The sequence below is a fragment of the Eublepharis macularius genome, chromosome 7 (assembly GCF_028583425.1).
Source record: "Eublepharis macularius isolate TG4126 chromosome 7, MPM_Emac_v1.0, whole genome shotgun sequence".
Taxonomy (NCBI): domain Eukaryota; kingdom Metazoa; phylum Chordata; class Lepidosauria; order Squamata; family Eublepharidae; genus Eublepharis; species Eublepharis macularius.
The window spans coordinates 33,253,438-33,274,763 of NC_072796.1; the positions used below are offsets into that span (position 1 = coordinate 33,253,438).

The 21,326-nt window shown below is 41.9% G+C and overlaps 1 protein-coding gene across 1 annotated transcript in view; it reads left to right on the plus strand.

The window, feature by feature from the left end:
• The window catches only part of CDH20 (cadherin 20), a 66,276-nt gene that overhangs the window by 5,485 nt on the left and 39,465 nt on the right, over positions 1-21,326 (plus strand). The window contains exon 2 of the mRNA XM_054984723.1: positions 18,913-19,207. Within this exon, the coding sequence (XP_054840698.1) occupies positions 18,913-19,207 (295 nt within the window). The remainder of the gene's footprint in view (positions 1-18,912; positions 19,208-21,326) is intronic.

Sequence of the window (21,326 nt, forward strand, 5' to 3'; positions counted from 1 at the left end):
CCCTGGACCAGCTGTGGCCAAGGTTCATTGTCTCCTAGCCCTTCCCTTGCTATCACAATGCCACATGGCTCCCCAGCACCACCCAGTCCTTGTGGCTGTTCCAGGGCAGAGGCGGGGCTGGAGTCATGTCACCAGCCTCTGACAGAGCCATGTGCATGCCCTGTCTCTCCAGGCTAACTAGAAGGCACTGTCCCCACCCCAGCGACTGCCTTATCTTCCCCACTTGCAGCTCCTCCACCAACCTGCCTTGTTGCCCTGTGACCACTTGCTCCTGCCATCTCCTCATCCTCTCTGCCCTCCACTTGCTGGCCAGCACTGTTTGGGGCTTGCCCAGTATTTCCAGTCGCTGCTTGGTTCATCTCCAGTGATTCAGCAGCACCTTCTCAGGGAGGGGGTGGGAGGCTGGTGGTGACAGGGGGCTTCTGCAGCCCGGTGGGGTGGGCCCAGTGGTGGGGTGGAGGCCATTGCTGCATCATCCCCAGACAAGCAATATAAGCACGCACAAAAAAATTTAAAAGCGGTCTGTGCTGTGACCTCTCAGATGATGCCTCCGATGACGACAGCACCCTCACTTGAAAATCCTGATTATTTAAGGTTTGTGAAGAACAAAGTAAACCAACTCCACAACTGTAAAAATGCAGTGGGAGGGGCACCATGCAAAAGAACAGTATCCAAATCAATTCCAATGCTTGGGGATCAACTGCTAAGAAAATCAGTAATGTCAAGTGTGTGGGAAAGACCCACAGAGAGAGAGAGAGAGCTTTAATGTTGTGTTTTTAGGATTTTTAAGATCTTTACCCTGTCTTAAAATTATGATATTATCTGAGGGTTTTATTTTTTGGTGCTGTTTTTAGTTTAGAATGACATCATTTTTTCTTATTCTGCTGTTTTTAGTGTGTTGTAAGCTGTCTTAGGGATATTTTGTTGAGATTGTACTTAAAATTTCTTTTAAAAAATAAATACTAGGTAGTGCAGAAAATGTGGGGAGAACTAAGAATGCAATTGGCGGCTGTGATGGGGGTCTACATTTATTGTAATGCGTAAATCTAGCCTTGATTCTTCTTTACCCTGACATTGTATAATTACTGTCTCTTTATCAATTAAAATAAGCATAATCTACTGTTCTCCTAACTTTGAACATAAGCAGTTATGCTTTCTTTGCTCTTAAAAATGAAAAGTGTTAAAACTAGTGGAAAAACTAGGTGCATCATATTCTTTACTCCTAATCTGCCTTTAGGGCCAAAGAATGCATTACGTGGAAGATATAAACAATTGGATTTTTCCAACATTTTCTTTCAGACCCAAAAAAGGAACCCAAGGGGAAACAAAAAAATGGATTAGAACTGCAGCTAGGGGGGTGGGTAGGAAAGGTGAGGTATTTTTAAAGCCATTCCATTCCCCTCATTGAAATTGTTTCCCCTTTTCAAAGCTGCTATTAGCCACAAAAAGGAGGCAAGAACCCATTTTATACCTGTCTTTTCCCCAACAACTGCTAATAACAGCTTCAAAGGGGAGGGGAGGGGGTTCTATTAGGAGAATGTCATGAAGAAAAGAAATAAACTACCACTTTTACTGCCACTGCCCTGATCCTGTCTGGGGGTGGAGAGGTGCGTCAGATTTTTATTGTGAAAGAAAACATTAAGAGAGCTAATCTCACACCTCCTATATTATATGTGGTTGGACCCTCAATGGTTTCGTTGATTCACACCTTCCCCTTTTCAGTTTTCTCGTAATATTTTTGCAGTTTCAGGAATGTGACATAATTCTGCGGCAGATAGTGGCCGTTTCCACATGGCCCAAGCCTCCGGAAGATTGCATGAAACTCACGGAAGAAAGCATCTTCCTAGCGCAATTTCCTGGCACGATCCCGTTTAATGGCACATTTTCTGACATTATCACGCCCTTAAAGGGGATCATGCAGAGAAATCGCACTAGGAAGATGCTTCATTCCGTGAGTTTTGCACGATCTTATGGGTGCGTGTGAAAACGGCCAGTGTATCTGTTACTCTTGAAAGTGATATGTGAGTGATAAAGGTTATCATATCATAGTTATACAGTCACAGTGACTTGGGAAATCCAGGTTCAGATCCCCCCACAGGGTGCACAAAGATCATGAAATCAGTGAGTACCGCCCCACTGGGAGCCTATGGGGACCTGGCCAACTCTAGTAAAGATGTTACAGATAGATGATGGTTGCTTGAATGTCATGTGCACCTATTGAACAGTGCATACTGTGACATCACTGGCGATGAGTAACATCACATTTCTTCATTATTGCTTCTGCCTCATTTGGAATTCGATTTTTTTAGAACCTTTCTTCATTAAAAAAAATGCACCCAGCAGTTTTATGTGACAAAACTCCCATCTGCCACTAGGTTTTGGAACTGGAGGGTTTGTTAGTTGCAGAAAGCAGCAATCTCCTTCCCTAAATTGTTAGGGCGTGGATCTGATCTGCAAGAGTTTGAAGAAATTCAGTAACAGCAACCAAGTACCAAAATGGAAGTCTAATAATAGCAAGCTTTTACTGTGTGCAGTCCATAGGATAATAGCTCTTACCTCTTCATTATGAATTGTACCTCATGAATATGCAAAATGATTGACCTCTCTATATCAGATACTATTAGGGCGGGGGGGGAGTTACGTCGTGGGCTACAACAAGAGGGGGAAATCGGCAGAAATCAACACCTCCCTCATAAGAAAACTGAAACACCATTAAGTCTTCTGAACTGCATAGGCTGGACAGGCCACCATTTTCAGACTTATTTGTGAACACTCATCTGGCATCTGTCTGGCTGTAGTTGGAACCCGAATGGTACGCCAAATGAATCTTGGACTCATACAACAGGATAGTATAAGAATTTCGGGGACTGCCCCACTAGAAAAAGACTATAGAACCATTCAAGCTTCCGCTTTCTTCGTTTCCCATTCCTGGTGGTTCTTTTTGATCAACTTAGCTTGAGTATGTACATTTGTGGATTAAATACATCAAAAATATAATTTATGGTGGCTCATTAAATTGGAATCCTGGTTATGGGTTGGAGTGTGGGAATGACTACCAAAACATGATATTTTGTCCCTTAGAATTTATATATATATTTAATGCATATCTGAGTGTTTGTTTCATTCTTGTAATAGTATGAGCCAATTCAAATATATTACTTAGGAAATTAGTGTTTGTTGTCTACTTGCAAACAGAAACCTTTTCTTCCTATCTTTGCCTTATTTGGGAATCTAAAGGGACAGAAGAGGGCTTATTTAGCTTCCTTGTGGGGGCTTTTATATTATTTGATGGATGTTTTCCAGACAACTTTAGTTCTTATCTTTGTGTTCCATGATCCACCTGTTTTCATTCTGGCTGGGAGAAACGTTTCCATGATTAACTCTTTTATTTTGATCATTGTTTTATATCATTTTGTTCTTATTCAGGTCCTTAGAACCTATATAGTTCATTTTAGTTATACTTGGATAACTTCTGTGAGGGTGACAGTCTCCTAAATATTTCTACTGTACATTCAGCACATAATATAACTGAGATTTTGGCTGAAAGCAATTTGTATAATTGGATTAGCTGTACTCTATGTATGCAGAATATTCAAAGGGTGTGATCAAAGAAACTACTTCGAGCATGCAGCTAGCAACCCTCCAGGACCATTAAGGTTGTGAGGACTGGCACACCAGTGTTACACCAGCACACTGACATCACTTCCAGTGTCACCATTGGACACTCTAGGATTTGCAAAAATTCTGCAATAAAACCACTGAGATTTTGCAAATCCCAGGGAGTTCTATGGCATACCTTCAAGTTTTCATTGAATGCTCCATTCCACCTACCATTTCCTCCCGCTGGCAGGCAACAAATAAGGTTGCTGGGTATAACAGGAAACCTGGCAACCCTAATGCCTGCATGCTTGGGATATGCTCAGTAGGTTGGGGTGTTTTCACATGTAAGTTTTCATGTGCTTTAGATTCTGACCTGCAGCATTTTTCTCCAAGCTTCCTCGTGTCCTCATTTTCCATGTTTTCCTTGTCATTTCTCCATGCTTTCTCAAGTCAGATGGAAGTTGGTTTGATGAAGCACAGAGAAGCAAACAGAATGGAAAACAGAGATGTGCAGAAACTTGGAGAAAACCCACTGCAGGTCAGGGCCAACAGCACAGGAAAACCTCCTGTGAAATGACCTGTACTCAGGAAATCTGTCTTGTACAGTGTTTTGCCACCCACAAGAATGATTATAGATAGTGAACTGAGGACATCCCAGATATCTGTTTTGTCCTGAAATAAGAACAGCCACACTCCGTATGTGTTTGCGGAGCGGGGGCAGGGGAAGGTTGGGTAGGAGGACCATTTGGCCTGGGCCTCACATTCATGGAGGGCCTCACATTTAGATTTTTGACATTATCTCCAAGTGAGGTTATACATACAGTTGCTGAGATACACTGACAGGATTGAAAGAAGATGTCCATCATACAGCTTTAAACCTGCATCCCACTACTGCCTGTAGCGCACTATGAATCAATATCATCATCACCACAATCAATGTATATAATTGTCTGCATGGCTAGATCTGTGTGGATACTTAAATCTGGAGATTAGAGCCATGAACATACCAGGCAGGCTGCCAAGAGGAGGGAGTGAGGGAAATAAAGGTAGATTTGGCTAGTTGGTGAGAGGCACAGAAGGAGACAGGAAATGGCAAGAAGCTATGGGAGCTTTCAGGAAAGGGACAGAGGAAATAGTGGGGGAGAGGAAAATGAGATGCCCCTACAAGTCCTTGTGGCTCTCCCACTTGTATATTCTAATATACAAGTGTGGGCCTATTTGTGGATATGTAAATCTAAGAATCAGGGCTCTACTGACAGAAAACAGATAGTTCTGCAAACTTGGAGGACCCCTCAGGTTTGCAGAAAATTCTGAAAACATTTTGAAACCATACATTGAGGGGGGGCTTTAAATCCCCTCCAAAGCATTGTCTACATTTACAGAGGTAATACACCTACTTCCTCCTCTATCAGTGACAGCCAGGAGCCACACCAGCCCCAACAGTGGCGGGGGGGGGGCCTCAAAAATAAGAGACCTGGGCCTCTCTCGATTTCTGAGAGGGCTTGTGAACAGGGGAGCTAACCACCACAGCCTTTTGGGGATTTAGCATATGTTCTGCATGCATAATGTACTTGAGGAGGCATATCTCAGGGTTAGAACTTATGCTGTGCATGCAGAAAGCCCATACGGTTATTTAAAGTGAATCTCAAATACTAAGGTAGGAAAAACATCTCTGCCTGAAATCTGAGGAGAGCTGCTGCCTTTAGAATACAGAGTATTGGACTACATGAACTACTGCTCTAACTCAGATAAAAGCATGGGGTAGGTGCTATTCTGGTAATGTTTGCATGAACAAAGTGCTGAGGAGTAAAGGTGTGTACACCTCTCCATGGTGCATTCATCTTGCTTCTTTATCAGGGAGTTGAAACGGGGTGCAATAAATCGGGTACGTCTCCAAAGTCAACTCTTCACAATGCCACCATCTTATTCTCTGTGTCAGTCCCTGGCAGTTAGGTCCCTCAAGCCCTCTACAGTTAACACTCAAGTGTTCCAGTTGAAGCAGCTTGATTGAGATCCATTCAATACAGGTGTTCACCCGAAGGTGCAGAGATTGGCAGAAGTGACAATTCAAACAAAGGCCTGGCTATTATAGGAAAACTTCCCATCCTCTCTGGTCCGTTTGCATTCTGGCGCGAAACCCCAAAGAGGTTGCGTGGGAACAAGATAGTACATGAAATACAAAGAAAATCTGTCTCTGGGAAAGTTACAATGTTTGCGGCTAGCAGCTCCTTCAAGGACACTTGCTGTGGAAAGTGAAAGCACATATTTGTAGCAGATAATGGAGGGGCCCCCTGGCTCTCCTGCACTTAATATCAGAAGTTAAGACACTCTCAGATGAGTACATAGAATACAGCATATAACTATGGCAAACAGCACTGATCAGTACAAAATGCAGAATACAATCATGACAGGTGTGCTGGAATACACGACACTCTGGTTGCAATTGTCCTAAGACAGTTGTGCTTTTCAAGATCTTATACTTTTCAAGATCAGATAGGATCATGCTTCAAGTTCCAGGGATCAGCGTATGATTGGGCAATTTTTTCTAGCATTACACGTCTATAAAATATCTACATCTACATCTAGAACTATATCTATCTAAAATATATTCACTGCTCTGGCTGTATGCAGCATCACGTCAATAGCTGACTTGATTAAAAAGAAACAAACCAAAAAGAGTGCTTTAAAGGCATTATAGAACAAGACAAATCTCATTGCGTTTTTAAATGGGGTTGTATCCTCCTCCAAGATTACTCCCTAGGTGGTCTCGTTGGTTTTAAATAGTTTTTTCCAAGGCAGCAGTGACTATTTGCCTCACTGATTTAGGTACAGCATCTAAACCTTTTCAGTCCTGCATATATAAAGTCACAAGTATTTTCTAGAGGTATGTTTTTTTTAAAAAAAAACATTTTTAAAAATTCACAAATAGATGCTAGAATGGTGTCAAAATTGCTATGTCAAGCAATTTTGCAGATAAGAGCACATGAATTTATTTTTTGCGAACATAGCTTTTCTTTCCATTCTTGCAGAAATACCTGTGCATGCAAATGAAAATGTTTGCTAATACTGAGAATGAAGTGTGTCCAATTTTTATTAGTAGAGCTTTCATTCAGTTCTAAAGAGAAGTGCCTAAATATAACCCTAAACATTTCAATACCTATTGAATTGAGCTGAATCAAAACTTTTTTTTACTTTGTACATTTAAAAAAATTTTTGTCAAAAAGTGCATCTCACTTGTTGTGAAGACATTTACATTATTTTGATTCTGTTCTTTTCAATGCCACTTCCTTCCTCTTGGCCTCTTGTTATTTTACTTCCATACTGCTTTTTAATCCTATTGGTTGCAGCATCTCTTGTGATTTTTGCCAGTGACATCATGGTGCTTCAACTGACATCATGTGATAATGGACACTTGTAAACAAAGTCACATGTCCTGGCACAACCAATCCTATTATACAGCAGCGAGGGCAAATAAGGACAAAGAGGTAGGGTGATGATGCCAAGAAGCAGCAGCAGCCAGGCTAACAAAAATGTGTCAAGCAGCATCAAAACTACGTGGATGTTCAAAACCATGAGTAGTTTTCCAGAAATCTGATTGGCTGTCTCAAGCGTGCTTTTCAAGCAGAGCTCAAAATTAGAGAATATTCAGCACAGCTTTACTCTAGACCGTTTTGCCAGATCTTCACAAAATGCCATTAAATAGTAAGTGGTTATGAATCCGTCCTCAAACCTTTAATAATTTCCTCCTCCCAAAGAGACCTGTTCTTGGCTCCCTGATGGGTACCTCCCAAATTATGAATCGGAGAGAAGAGGACGCTTCTTCTTTTATGAACTGTAGATAGCGATGAGCAAAAATTTCACTCCTATCCCATATTAATATAGAATACTCTTATTTATTTTTATTTTTTTAAAAAACCTCCTCTTTAATGTGAAATAGCTCAAACTTTCTCCAAGATGAACTTTGCAAAGTTCAGACTCTCTCACTCCTGATGACATCGTACAGAATGTGATCGGGTTGGAAGCCCTGAGACATAGGAATCCCTGGGTGAATGAAAGAAGTTGCTTTTGGCTGTCAGCTGTTCTAAATAAACACCTGTGAGATTGTAGTTATTTGTTTTTGCATGGAACACATGATGCATTCGGTATTGGTCATACATGATGTGCAGGGGTTCCGTTTGTGGAGAAATGCTTTTTATTTGTACATTTGGAGTGTGTCAAAACTTCACTCCCAGTTTTAAAAAGGGTCTCTTAGCTGAGAACTGTTGGAGGTGGGAGGGGGGAAAGCTGCTTTCCAAGCTGCACCTAGCCTTGGGCTTTAGTCAGGCAGATGTGGCTAGAAGACCTTCTGTTAAACACTTACCCTCCCAGGGGTGTGGGGGAGGACAGAGACTTAGAGCCAAGCTACAAGTGACGCCTGACACAGGTTGGACGCTTGTCAGCTTCCCTCAAGTTTTGATGGGAAATGTAGGCATCCTGGTCTTCCAGCTGTAATGGAGAGCCAAGCTGCAAGACCAGGATGCCTACGTTTCCCATCAAAACTTGAGGTAAGCTGACAAGTGCCCAATCTGTGTCAGGCGTCACTTGTAGCTTGGCTCTCAGAGGACTAAAATGCCAGAAAGGTTTTTTCCTGGAACCACCAAGAAAAGCCTCTCTGATGTGTACCTTTGACCTGCCCAGGGGGTGGGCAAAGGGAGAGAATACAACCTCCCAGCTTGGGAGTGCTACTGGATCCTGGCCCATTTTACCAGCTTTCACTGATAGGCCAGTTATGTCCTTCCCCTAAAAATACGATTTGGGAATCCCGGCTGTGAGCACGTCCAGGTTAGATTACGGTAATGTGCTTTACAAGAGGCTGCCTTTGAAAACTTTCCGGAAACTTTGATTGGTCCAAAATGCAGTGACCAAGCTAGCTTGGGGCTGGACTCAGGAGTCATAGCACCCCCTGTGCCAAAGGATCTGCACTGGTGCCTGCCCATCTGCTCCCAGACAGAATTTGAAGTGTTGGTTGTTACCTTTAAGCAGGGCTTTTTTTCAGCTGGAAAGTGGTGGAACTGCGATCCAACACCTCTTGAAGTTACTCTCCCAACAAACTTCCGGCCCCACCGATAGTTCCTGCCTGACAACTGAAGCCGAGGTTTAAAGCATTTCTGGGCTTCCCCGGGCTTCAGCAGCATAAATGCAGAGGAAGTTTAAAGAGCCCGTTTGGCTTCCCCGGGAATCTCCCCTCCCAGCTGAATAAAGAGCCCATTTGGCTTCCCCGGGCTTCAGCTGGGAGGGGGGAATTTCACCCCAGCTGAAGTTTAAAGAGCCCTTTTGGGGCTTCCCAAGGCTTCAGCTAGGAGGGAGGAATCTCCCCCTCCCAGCTGAAGTTTAAAGCCTGTTTTGCTTGCCGGGCTTCGGCTGGGAGGGGGAATCCCACCAGCTGAAGTTTAAAGAGCCCATTTGGGGGCTTCCCCGGGCTTCAGCTGGGAGAGGGGAACTGGGAGGGGCCACACCCTGTGCAATGACGTCACTTCCCAGTGCGTGCATGTGGTAACAGGGGTGCCACCTCCTGCTGGGAGTTGCCCCAGGTGCTGGCAACTGAGTTCCACCACCTCTTTCCCCAGAAAAAAAGCCCTGCCTTTAAGGCTCTAAACACTTTGGGACTAGGTGCTTGAAAAACCACAGCCTCATGTATTGTCCAACCCACCACTTAGATTCTTTTCAGAAGTGACTTTTGCAGTGGGGATCAGACCAAAACCTTTCTTTTTACCCAGATGCCCATTGTGAAACTTTTATGACGATATGCTTCTAGCCTGAGGATTGTTACATTAACGTGATTTTAGGCTGTTGAATTTTTTTAATGCCCCCTGACTTGCTTTTACGGCTTGCATTATTACTGATCATCCTTACTTTTTTATTATATTATATTGTTTGTACTTTGTAAGCTGCCTCGAGCAGTCTCCAGAGAAGCACCATCTACATTTTCTGAATGAATAAAGAAAGTACAGCTTGAACTTTCATAAGCAGCATAAATGCAGAGGAAGGCAAATAAAAGTCAAAAGGAGCGCCTACTCTCATACTGCCTAAACAGAACTTTATTGTTTAGAATACAGATCTCATATTGTGGTACAGCCTTGATTGCGGAGTGGAAATGCTGAATCTGCAGTGTTATTTCGACATTTTAGTCATTTTGATCCATTCCAAAGGAGCGTACCGGCAACAAGCTTAGAACAGATTCCTTAGCTAAACAGAAATACAAGGAGTTTTGTAATATGCTTCTTCAATTACAGCTGCAGTCTTGCTGATTCAGGGTATGACCTACACAACATCTTCTGAATTCAATAAAAGCAGGAGCAGAGTTTATGTAGGCCCAAAGCAGGACCCTGACAGGTTGGGAAGAACAACACTCCCCAAAGATTCATCGTGTCACAAGGTCAGGCTGCCTGCTTGACATGACTTAGCACCCGCCTTTTGCAGTCAATAAAGCCCCATTGACAAAGAACAAATGAGAGTTTGATTCCTCATAGGAATTTAAGATTGATCAGGCAAGACGTATAAGCCAGTCAATTTGTCCATGAATCACAAAAAAAAATCACTTATTTGCAAGCCTCAGTATAAAAGTCACAAGACATTGTATCAACATCTTAACATTTTTGCCGGTGATATTTCACGGGATCCCTTTCCGTTCTTTAGCCTGTTTTCTCCTTGTTAAGTGGTGTGTACATAAATATGCATGCAGTATGGATTTACTTCTCATCTTCATATTTCAGGCATTGTAGACAATGGGTTGGATTTTCACTTTATCTCACCCAGCCAACTTTTTCACTTTATCTCAGCCAACTTTCCTCCTTATTTACAGTCCCTATCCCACACGCTTTTTGTCCATGCAAGTCCCATGACCCCCAGCACAACTTTCTGGTCAAAGGGGACTCCCTCCTTCCTTTTTATGAGCAGAAAAGCTGGTTGGATCCAACTCAGCATGCTGTAACTGAGACAGGTAGAAAGTTGTTGTACAATTTATGGGATGTTAAAGACTGGACATCATCCATTCTGCTCCCACTCCCCACCAAGCACGCATAGAGACTGGTATCAGGATCAAGACAGCAGCTGGGGGAGCAGTGGCTGAGACCAGAGCTAATAGAGCCTAAGCAATAGATTGCTATGCCCACTGGTGGTGGTGGAGTGTGCCCTCAAGTCATAGCTAACTTATGGCGACCCCTGGTGGGGTTTTCACACCAGAGATGGTTTGCCATTGCCTGGCTCTGCAACTCTGGTTTTCGTTGGAGGCCTCCCATCCAATTACTAACCAAGGCCGACCCTGCTTAGCTTCTTGAGTTCTGATGAGATCAGGCTCACCTGGACTATCCAGGTCAGTTGGTCCCTCTTCAAATACCCAGCTTTTCAGATTCAAGCACGCACACATATAATACCCTGCTGATAAAGTCACGTCCCTCAGATCATGTTCCACCCAGAATAGGAACATTTAGAAGTGACTTATTTCCATTGAGTTACGATTTTCGGTATCACAATTTCCCTATCCTGGATCTCAGCAAAACCATTTGAAACTTTCCTAGAACAGCAATGGTAGTACAAGGACAGAAATGCAAAATCACATTTAGCAACTTGGAAGAAGGATGGGTCACTAGAGCGTGGGTTCTTAAGAGGCACTGTAAGTGCGCAATTCCTGCTTGCGAGTCATGGAAACATCAACAAATCTAACAAGATAAGTGACCTGCTGAGACTTTTTGGTGGCGCCATTTGAAACCATCCTTTTACACTTCTTCTGTGCTACAACTCCCTGAAGCATTTCCATGTGTACCAGCAATGGGTGCTTCATTGGCAGCTATGGAAATGTACTGTGTATTCTCAGAGCCTCCATCAAAAAGAATTGCCATGTGGAAAGGAGACTTGGAATGATTTGTACAGATTAGCAGCTGGTTTGAGAATGAGAAGGTTGTAAATAGATCCGCTCTCCGTCTCCTGACCTGAAGCAAGGCACTGCTTTGTTGTTAACAGTGAGTTAACTAAGTGAACTGGTGCCAGAAATTTTTTAGTTTATTCGTCTCCCAGAATGCCTGGACTGTATATGGTCACATACACACAGAAAGCAAGAGCGAGGAAAGAGAACATTGTTAGGGGAAAGCTAAAAGCAGAGATGCAGTCTAGCAGACTGACTTTTACTAGCATTCAGTTCCCAACGCTTCTGCTGTCGTTTAGTGTGATGCAGAGTGAAATCACACTGCATGGAAGTAAAAACAATTCTAAGATGGGAAGTAGGTGTGATTAGAAAAACAAGTTAAGGCAGCCGCAAAAAATGCTTTCTACAATCTCACTCTAGGCTGGAAGATGGCTTCTTACCTCGACATGGCCAACCTGGCCACCTGGATCCAGGGTATGGTAACATTGTAACTATTGACTATTGTAATGCACTATACATTGGTCTCCCATCTAAGTTAACTAGGAGGCTCCAATTGGTGAAAAATGCTGCAGCTCGACTGTTAGCAGGAGCAAGCAGGAGCATGAACGTCACTCCCATCCTACTGTCACTCCATTGGCTACCTATCAGTTACTGTGCTCAATTCAAGGTATTGGTTATTACATACAAAGCTCTTCATGACCTTGGCCCAGCATACCTATGGGACCGCCTCCCTCCCTATGTTCCCCCATGGCAGCTTCGCTCATCTGAACAGGGTCTCCTGCAGGTGCCAGCCTGCACATGGGCAAAACTCAGCTGCAACCTGTACACAGTCTTTCTCTGTGCTGGCCCCTACCCTCTGTGGAATGGCCTGCCTGAGGAGGTAAGGAGAACCCCTGCTCTCCTGGCTTTCTACAAACAATGGAAAACTGAATTATTCAAAAAGGCTTTTTACTCAGATAAGAGGGCAGTATTGTAGGGAGGGGGTCTCAGATGATTCGCTAATGAGTTAGGGACCATAGACTTCACCATTATGTTGCCTTACATATTATCTATTGCTTTAAATATGTACTCCTATATATTACCTGTGCTTCATGCTGTCTAATGTTAGTTCTATAATTGATTATGTTCTGTTTCAGCAATTCTTCAACTCCGTAATGGATCCTTGCTAAAGCTATATCTTTGTAAACTTGTATTTATTTACCCTATGACACGAGTCATTTTCACATGCATGTAACGCCTCCAGAAAATGGCGTAAAACTCGCGGCACAACGGCATCTTCATAGCACAATTTCCCATGTAATGGTGCAATGATGTCAGAAATCGCACCATTAAATGGGAAATCGCATTAGGAAGACGCGGTCGTGCCATGAGTTTTGCGTGATTTTCCAGAGGTTTTAGGCATGTGAAAACAGCCATTGTTTAGGGAAATGTACTTGACACTGTATAGAAATACCTGCCCTTGTCCTTGCTACTGATTGTACTAATCTCACACTATGTAATCCACCTTGAGTCTCATTGAGGCGGAATATAAATGACATAAATAAATAATAAATAAATATCAACTTCTGGAGTACCCCAGCAGTGTAGGCAAGAGCCATGCCACAGAGATTTCTGCACCACTGAGGATATGTTGAAAATGTATCTTTAAATTTGTATTTCGTGTCCAAACTGACAGCATGAAGAGCAAGGCATTTGCAACCACATAGGGGAAGGTTGTTTATTATCTCTGCTACTTCCCACGGGTTCAAAGCACAGCAATCATTGGCTCTTTGAATGCGAGGAACCCACAAAGGGCCATGTAGGCCAAGCCACCATCATGTCAGCTTTTTAAGCCATCAACATGTTGTAAGAAGTTATGTGATCCCTCTAATGTTACTTTTAGTGGTTTGGGGGCCACCATAGTGCATGGCTCACAGTGTAGGTGCCTTGATGGGCCTGACTGGGCAATGTTGTCAGTAAATGATAAATAAATACCAAACTCCATGAATATAAAACAGAATGGCTGATGTACACTACACCTAGATTCTGGGAGAAGAGCAAAATACAAGTGTTACATAGAAAAATAGTTACTCCTTTGTAGATGCTGGTAATGAGCATACAACATGCAACATGCCATGCCAGTAGCATCTCTCCAGGAACTGGATTACTGTGAGGAGCCATATCACACGTTTCTCTCGTGTGGCCTATGATACAATAAAGCACTGAAGCTTCTTGCTCAATGATCTCCAGAGTGCCACCCTAATGCCCATTTGCCTCCTCCATACTGGACTCAAATCTTGCTGCTGTACTTTAGAATAGAGATGGGCATGAAATGAACCACGGAACAAAATTCCGGATGGAACGGCTGGTTTGCAGTCAAAGAAACACACGTTCCATAGAGCCACGTTTTGACGAAACAAATGACTTTTTCCTACCATTCAGTTGCCAGTTCGGGAAGCCAGACACTTTGCTGCCATTCAATCCATCACCCAGGCAATGGTGGCAGTCTTTTGGTTGCCCCCAATCTGAGTCCTCCATGCTTGATTGGCAGCTGTCCCTGCCAACTAGAGAGCTCCTATTCTGGCCCAGCCAGCCAGGAAAAGGGCCAGCCCCTCAAAGTAGCTGCCAGCAGACACTCCAGTTTTAAATTCTGTGAAGAGAAAATGACAGGAAGAGGGGGACCCATGGATAATGTCTTTTCCAGGGTTCAATCTCTCTGAAACTTGGGGGGTCTTTAGAGGACAGTGAGGACTAGCTCTCCTGCAAATTTGGTGAGTATTGAACATTGGGAAGGTCAGTTTGTAGCTCCTCAAAGTAGCTGCCAGCAGACACTCCAGTTTTTGCTACCAGTTTTAAATCCTGTGAAGAGAAAATGACAGGAAGAGGGGGACCCATGGATTATGCCTTTCCCGGGGTTCAATCTCTCTGAAACTTGGGGGGGGGAGGTCTTTAGAGGACAGTGAGGACTAGCTCCCCTGCAAATGTGGTTGGTATTGGACATTGGGAAGGTGTTGTTTAGTTTGGGTGTGAGCATGAAGGGGCCTATTCTGGGCTCCCTCGAACTGCGAACCAGTTTGCGAACCGGCTCAAGTTCAGCAAAGTTCATGGTTTGTGTTCCGTGAAACTGAACGAACCACGAACCACGCAGTTTGTTTTTTCCCTGGTTTGTGCCCATGTCTACTGTAGACCAATGCTGCTACCTACCTAAAACTCGCTTTATCAATGTCACCACAGCTGCAATACTACAAATATTTACAAGAAAGGAAGTCCCACTGACTTCTCCATGCTTTACTTCTGAATAAATATGTTCAGTGTTGGACTTTCAAGGCTTTTCTGCTAATTTATCTTTGAGCTGTCAGCTACTTTCTTCCCACATAAAAAACACAAGACGAGATAAGCAAGTAGGCGTTACTGGGAAGAAATTTTCCTAAACTTACTCTGACAGTTGCCAGTTGTGGTTCCATAAGCCATTTGATCAAGCCTCAAGTGATTTTCCTCTTAATATTTTCCAATTATTTCACAAGGCAAAGGTGTTTAGCAGACATGTAACTAATTGAATCATTCTTCTTTCCTTTTGTAAAAGATAATTGATACTGTATTCCGCTTGTCTATGTTCCGTTGCCTCCCAAATTATCAATGCCTACTCAGAACTAATTAGCCACCATGCAGTGTGCTAATTCACTAATTCTCTTTAATATTCTAGGATGCATTATCATCTGTAGCAGCTGTGCTGGGGTGTATATTCAGATGTTCCAAGCTACTTACCTTTGGCTGCTTCTTTTCAGCGGCAGTGTTAAAATGTCCTCGTTTCCCGATAGTTACGTTTATTTTTTCCCTTCATAGTTATTATGAATTTGTATGAAATCAATTCAGTGCCCTGCCATAAGTCTGCTTTCCTACATTAGATGTAACCTTATGCTAATAATGAAATATTAATTTAGGGCAAGGGGGAACTGTCATAAAATATGCAAAGAAGTGGTTGCTTGTGATATGAAAAATGCAGACCTACTAATATTTCTTCTCAAGACATCTTTTTAAAATGACTTACGTAGTATTGCCTCTTCTGATGATGATGATTTACTAGTTAAAAGTCAGTCTCAGTGGCGGGGGGAGAGTTCCAGTCCTTTCCTCAAACTCATTGTCCTGGTTTTTTACTCCCACTTCCCCCCTTCTCATTAACCATAGCAGAGCATGAGGCAAGACTAGCTAGTTTTACAAACCAGGCTCAGTTATCTGGATCTGAGGGGAAAGAACGGAATGGTTCTTTCTGCTTCCAACAACAACAAAGAAGAAGAAAAAGGGGGTGTGGGGAAAGGTCCCCACAAACTCAACCCAAACAAGCAAGGGAACAAAATAGAGGGGTCAAGTTATAACCTAAAATAAAATGTATTTTGAAAGTATTTATTATAAATGTGCACAAATATAGATTAAAAACAAGTTTAAAACATAAGATCTGGATGGCAGGCTACACACACATGCTAAAACTTGCTAGAACATTCCCAATGTACAGATGATGGTACAGTGCAATGACCAATACAAACAGACCATGGTACAGTACAAATTCCGACCAGATGTGTTTTTGCCCTAAGGCCTTCCTCAGTGGTTAATTGTAAACTATTTATAATCAAACACACCCATACATACAGAAACCAATCATGAAATGCTCCCAGTATTTTATCCAAAGCTCTAGTATTGTGTGATAAAATACAATTGTGGCAGCTGACCCAGGACTGCACTTACACAATGTAATTGTACTCTGAGTCTTGGTTTCCAGTGTATAAGGGTGTGTTACATCAATCTGCAGTAGACATAGAATGGCCACATTAGAAACCAAGCCTCAAAGTACAATTTCATGATTGGTTTCTGTATGTATGGGTGTTTGATTATAAATAGTTTACAATTGACCACTGAGGAAGGCCTTAGGGCAAAAACACATCTGGTCGGATTTTGTACTGTACCATGGTATGTTTGTATTGGTCATTGCACTGTACCATCATCTGTACACTGGGAATGTTCTAGCAAGTTTTAGCATATGTATGTAGCCTACAATTCAGGCCTTATGTTTTAAACTTGTTTTTAATCTATATTTGTGCACATTTTGTAGTCCATTTTCTTTGCCCCATAGAATTAAACTAGCATCTATCAGTGTTTTACCCTTGTATGGAGAAGACATTCCCTGAAATAATGAGGATCCATGTGGGTATTTAAAGTTCAAAAACAGCAGTTTGAACTGCTTCAGAAATGAATTGGTGTTATATGTAAGGAGCCTGTCAACAGACAAGCAGTAGCATTCCGCACTAACTGAAGTTTCCGATTTCCCATCATGATTCCGTTTTGTGGCTTGATGATGTCAGAAATCGCGCCATGAAATGGAATCATGATGGGAAATTGCGTCATGAAGATGCCGTTGTTACTGAAATACAACAAAAGAAGAGGGAAGTGACTTTACCGGGGGGAGGAAAGTTAAAGGAGAAATTCTAAGCAACTATTTTATTTGACTATTACATATAGTATTAAGCAATAGAGGTGTTATTACAAGAATTATAAGGATAGAAATTAACTAGTTTTATTTCTGGCAGATAATTGTATAACGGAGAAATTATATAATCAAAATAGAATGAATATAAGAAAGGTGGAAAGAAATATATAGTAACATACAGAATATAAGTTAAATTGTTTGACTTATGCCGAATGTATACTGTGTTTATAGAAGTACTTAGAAATGTGCAGAGTCAAATTGATTGATTATTACTGGCTGACAATTGTATAATGGAGAAATTATATAATTAAAATAGAATGAATATAAGATATGTAGAAGGAAGTAAAGAGTAAAGAGTAACATATAGAGTATAAGTTAAGTTGATTGACTTATATTGAATGTATACAATGTTTATAGAAGTACTTAAAGTTATGTAGAATGAGGGACAAATTGTTTGTCCCATATTGATGAGACTAGAATGTGTAAGATAGAGTACAAAACTAGATAAATGATTATTATTATTAAAGAATATATGCCAGGAATGTAATACTTAGTTGACAAGTTAAGTGGGAAAGGGAACAGAGATAGCACTGTGTTATAATAGATAAGCTTAGAAGAGAGTGAAAGTATATGTTTAATAGAATAAAATAAGTTTGAAATGAGTAGGGGGAATAATGGATAAGGGGTTGGAAAACTGTTGGAAGTCAACAAAAGGGGGGGGAAGGGAGGGGGTTAGAACTGGAATATTTAAAGGAAATTGATTGTAATGAGTATAATATTGATTGATTTCTAATCCAATTAAAAAAAAAATTAAAAAAAAGATGCCGTTGTTCCGTGAGTTTTGCACGATTTTGCGCAAGGATAAAGATGTGTGAAAAAACCCCTACTTCCTGAGAAAAGAATGGAAGTGCCCCCAATCGTGAAAAGGGGTTACAAGGAAACCATGGTTGATGGTATTGAAAGCCACTCACAGGGGACTGCAGCCTATGGCTACAGAGCCATAAGTGGCTCAGTAAAGAATCAGACATGGTTCTTTTTTAAAGAAAATGAAATCTCCAAATTAAGGTATTTTGAAGGCCTAGGTGGGATGCTAGAACAACCTGCATGTGAAGGGAACAGTAAGCAAATCATTTTTATGGGACTAAAGATATTCTTAGAGATGCATTACAGACAGGGAAATGATAGAGGTAAGCATTTGCCAGTAATCCAGGTATGAACCATACAGAGATTTCTGCCAATGCAATAACAATCACTCAGGGCTCTCCTGTGTATATAATAACAACAACAGCAACATTTGATTTATATACAACCCTTCAGGACAACTTAATGCTCTCTCAGAGCAGTTACCAAAATGTGTTATTATTATCCTCCTGATAATCACCCTGTGAGGTGAGTGGGGCTGAGAGACCCAAGGTCACCCAGCTGGCTTCAAGCAGAGGAGTGAGGAATCAAACCTGCTTCTCCAGATTAGAGTCCTGCCGCTCTTAATCACTATACCAAACCGGTTCCTAAGTATATTTATTACTTATAAGATCTCACGTGTACCACTTTCTAACAAAGGACTTGCAATAAACAGTGTTTGGGCTGCATAGACTATATGGATTATTAATTCCCATATCAGTTATCAGTCATTCGAAATTGTATATTTGGGTTATGTAAACAGGCTATCTTATAATGGTTGATCTCTTGCTCCTTGTTTTGACATAATTCAACTTACGTCAGCTGTTTAATTATAAAAGATTGCTGACAATCAGCAGGTTCAATCTCATGGAACTGGGCAGTCTAAGAAAGCAACTAAAACAAGTTGCGTAAAAATTATAATGATAACATTTAATACAAAAATCATAAATTGGGGGAGGGGGTTCAAAACCATCCTCCTTTAGTGAATCTGCAGAAGAGTTTCTCAAATGTCGTGTGTGCTAAATTCCCAACTTCTTCTGGTTACTTCTTTCAGCTGCATTCTGATATGGACAGAGGAGATGGATCAATTAAATATATTCTATCAGGAGAAGGAGCAGGTGTTGTGTTCACCATTGATGATACTACGGGAGATATCCATGCTATTCAAAGACTAGATCGGGAAGAGAGGTCCCAGTACACACTGAGAGCCCAAGCCTTGGATAGACGGACAGGCAGGCCAATGGAACCAGAATCTGAATTTATCATCAAAATTCAAGATATCAATGACAACGAACCCAAATTCCTGGATGGGCCATATGTTGCTTCAGTACCAGAAATGTCACCCGTGGGTAAGGAAGACATTTAAAACATGCTTTTAATGTTTAGAAATCGAATTAGTGCATCATCTGCACAAGATTTGGGTTTTTTTGTTCCAGCTTCTTAGCAAGAAAAAAAATGCAAAGGGAAGGCTAGAAATTTGATTTTGTCCATTTCTGGCTTTCAGGAAACAATAACTTCAATGAGCTATTATGTAAAACCAGTTGTGCAAGCATCATATTAGTATCAGAGTCCCAGTGAAGAACTGCTACACACACACACACCGATTCTTGTAACCTCCTTACGGACTGGGAATCCTTTCCAGAGATGCAGGATGAAGCACCCTTCCTCCACATTTCCTCCTTTGCCAGTAAACCGTGTAGGCTGAGTTTTCACAATTTATGTTCTCTAACAGCAAAGACAGCCTGCTGCTTATTGGTGACCTGATAGGTGATTGACAAATCCCTTATTTTGTAGTCCTAGGCAGAGGGCAAAATACAGAAGTTTCGTCTAGTGAAGAATAGGTCATCATATACAGCTTGCTGAGTCACACAACTCACCAGTCTGATGTGCACAGCGACAGTAAAAGTGATGCTAAAGCCACATGCGCTGCTGCTGATTTAGACTTTGCCATCACCTGCCATCAGTGCCCCCACTATAGAATGCAAAGTGCCAGAAGGAATATACCGATGGCAACAAGCCTTGTGTTTCATTGATTTTTTCAAGCTGCGCAGTGATCCCCTGGGGCCCATTACCAGCCTGTGTAAATTAAAGCAGTCACCAGCCTCAGCTGGTTTTACACCAGGAGCTAAAAGAAATTCTGACTGCCCATAGATCAAGGAGAGGCAAAGATGGTTTTAAAACACCTTAAATTCAGGAAGGTTTATGGGGTACAAAATCCACCAGCCAGTTGTGTAACATCACGTATGGCCACAAATAGTAATCACTCAGCCCTTGACAATTTATAAACCAATAGGTAAATCCCGTCCACCTACTTGCAAATATTCTTCACGCTGAATATATTAACGTTCGGGTAAACACATATGCTGCAGCTTCACGTTAATGTTTCTTGTTTTTCTCGCTGCCTTTCTGTTCCTGTTCACAATAACATTAATTGCTGTATGTACTCTTTTGTCTTATTATAAGCATGAGTCCCAATTGTTTCTCTCTCTTTTGTTTGGTTATTGTTTGTTTTGTTCTGCAAGTTCTTTAAAACTGTGACTGTGTGTTTGTTCCATTAAGCACCAGGTATCTCTATAGCTGGGGCGAGGGGTGAGGGGGAGCACAAACCACACATGTCTCTTACTAGATATTGTGTACTGAGCCTGGAGCTCAGAATGATTGCAGCCCAGAGTGATTTCAGCCAAAGCAAGGCTCTTTATTGCAAGCCAGAACAGATGACACTAGACACTACTCACTACAGACTGAACAGAAGCCCTCAATAAATACAGAGAAACCCCGCCCCAAGAATAGCTAGCAACCAATAAGAATGTGTACTTTACAATACCATCATTTGCATTAACTATATACAATGTATAAGATAGGCAGGCCACTGATTGGTCTTTATTTGAGAGGACCAAATGGCTGCTACCTTCAGAAGGTACCCAATGAATGTGCATGTGAATGTACCCAGTGAGGATTAAGTGCAGGCAATGTAACCAATGAGAATGAAGTGTGTTAGGAACCTTGGCATAACCTGAAGCTAACAGTGCATAACATTCAATACAGTAATCACCCCAGAGGCCTTGCTCGGCCTAACTCAGACCAATACACAACACCCCTCCTCCCCTTAGCTTGGAACACCCTGTTGTTCGCAAAGTCCTACAGATAGTCTGGGGAAGGTGAATCAGAATACATTGGAGGCCTGGCTAAGCCCTAGTTCAACCCAACACATAACACTAGAGTAATGTAAATCACAGATTTTATTGTGTTTTTTTAAAATGTCTTTGCCCTCAGGATTGCAAAGGTAAGTTCAGGAAAAGCAATCCTTCTAACGTGCTGGTGATAAATACACAAGAACTCAGTACAGCCAAAGCTAAGCACAGATTGTGAGGTGAGTTGTGCCATTAATATCAGTGGTAATTAAAAGTGCCCAGCTTTCTTTGGATTGTGTCTTATAACATTTGCTAGTATCACAGAGGCGTTACACTA